This window comes from Cyprinodon variegatus, unplaced genomic scaffold (assembly GCF_000732505.1).
Source record: "Cyprinodon variegatus isolate N-32 unplaced genomic scaffold, C_variegatus-1.0 Scaffold1687, whole genome shotgun sequence".
Taxonomy (NCBI): domain Eukaryota; kingdom Metazoa; phylum Chordata; class Actinopteri; order Cyprinodontiformes; family Cyprinodontidae; genus Cyprinodon; species Cyprinodon variegatus.
The window spans coordinates 87,776-89,893 of NW_015152140.1; the positions used below are offsets into that span (position 1 = coordinate 87,776).

The 2,118-nt window shown below is 42.9% G+C and overlaps 1 protein-coding gene across 1 annotated transcript in view; it reads left to right on the top strand.

Moving 5' to 3' along the window:
- Nucleotides 1-2,118, top strand: part of LOC107104313 (transient receptor potential cation channel subfamily M member 4-like) — an 80,656-nt gene that overhangs the window by 64,072 nt on the left and 14,466 nt on the right. Inside the window, exon 17 of the mRNA XM_015404297.1 lies at nucleotides 2,102-2,118. Within this exon, the coding sequence (XP_015259783.1) occupies nucleotides 2,102-2,118 (17 nt within the window). The remainder of the gene's footprint in view (nucleotides 1-2,101) is intronic.

Consider the following 2,118-nt stretch of genomic DNA (forward strand, 5'->3'; position numbering starts at 1 on the left):
TCCCTCATTTCTACCAACATGTGGACTTTGCAACTCGGGGTGAAAACATTTTAGACCTGGTTTACTCTAACATCAAAGATGCATTCAGAGCAGCCCCATCGCCCCCACCTCAGGTCATCAGATCACCTATCTGTCATGCTTATCCCTACATATAAGCCCCAGCTGATCAGGGCTGAACCGACAGTTAAAGAGGTCAGAGTGTGGTCTGAGGGCGCCATGGAAACACTCCAGGACTGTTCTGAATAACATAAATATTGATGAGTATGCCATGACTGTGTCAGCCTACACCAAGAAATGCATTGAGGACGTCAGCACATCAAAGAACATCACCACCCGGGCCAACCGACCAACCTGGATAAATGGAGATGTTCGGAAATCGCTAAAAGCACCAAACTCAGCTTTCAAGTCAGATGACAGAGAGGCTCTGAGGACAATGAAAGCCAACTGCATCCTTGCCATCAGATTAGGGAAGAAAAACCACAGCCAGAAGATCCAGGACCCCTTCCATGATGCCAGCAACACCAGGAGGATATGGAAAGTCATTCGGATGCTCACAGACTGCAACCTAACCTGGAGTTTAATGTAGACGGTTCTATCTGCCACGGGAGTTCACTTCAACCATTATTACTGCAGCCTACATTCCCCCGGGTGCTGATACTAATACCCCATTTACACTACCCTTGAAAAACCGTGCCGAGACCGGTCCGAGCTCAGTAACTGAGATAACTTATCGTGTGTAAATGGAAAGCAAACTGAACTAAACCGAGCTAGACACAACCGGACCGCGCTAACTGCAGACCAGTTCCAGAGGTGGGCTTGGCTCGGTTTTTCCCTGGCTCAGTTCTCTGATAACAAGAGCGCATGAGCAGAACGCGTCATCTCCGTCTGGCTGCACATCCATTCCAGTAGTTGGCGTTAATGCCCCTCCGGAAGTTGCTTGCCGACCAACACAAAACAGAAGAAGAACAATAACAATCGAAATCTTCTCCATGCAACATTTTAAATAATAACAATAATAATCAAGCATAACTTTCTGATGTGACCGGCGCCGCCATTTTGATTTGCTTGATTCCCTACTTCTTCGTCATCTTCTTCTTGTGTTTTATGGCGGTTGGCAAACAACTTTTGGTGCATTACCGCCACAAACTGCTTGATTTCCTCCTTCAATACTGGCAGTAATACCGCAATCGCCACTAGGAGTCGAGGAACCGAGATAGCGTGATGTGTAAACGGTGGTCAGAACCAAGCTTGGCCTGGTTACCGGTCTCGGCATGGATCGGGTTTTCAAGGGTAGTGTAAATGGGGTATAAGTCTGCGATGAAAGAACTTCACGCAGCAATCAGTAAACAACAGACGATTCACCCAGAAGCTGCGTTTATTGTCGCAGGTGATTTTAATCATTCAAATTTAAAGTCAGTGCTACCAAAATGTCCCTGTTACTATAGTAACAACTGTTTAAATGCATCTTGCACTACTCACCTTGACTGAATATTGATTTGCACTGCCGACTGTTTATTCACAGTACCGATTGTTTATATATACATTTGCAATAACGTACTTTAACTGTAATATGCAATTACCTTCCACTGCACTTTAATTTAGATAAATTATCCAATGATCCAAACTTTATTTATTCATTTTATAGTAAAACCCATCTATATATATGCTATTGTACATAACTGTAAAAACCCTTTTTATAGTAATATCCACCTGCATATTATATTCGGTAATTATCCAGCTGTAAATTTAGTTCAATACACTAGTTATCTATATATCATATTCCTCTATTAGTAAGACTCTGTTTATAATGGTATTCATCTCCATACTTATCCAGTAGAACCATGTCCTGTATTTATGGAACCATTATTTATCCTGCACTGCTGCTATTGCACTTCTGGTTAGAAGTAACCCCTGCCCTGTTGGTGAGGAAGCTCCTAATCTGTTATCAGGCAGAACTGGGTCCTGGTTTAACTTCTATCAGCACCTCAGTCATGATCCGTTTGTTTGCTAGCTTTGTCATTTAGGGGTTTCCTCACAAGGAATATCATTTCAGTTCTGCTGATTGATTTAAAAGATGAAGAGATGTTTTGTTTGTGTTCAGGGAACCAGAGGAGGAGA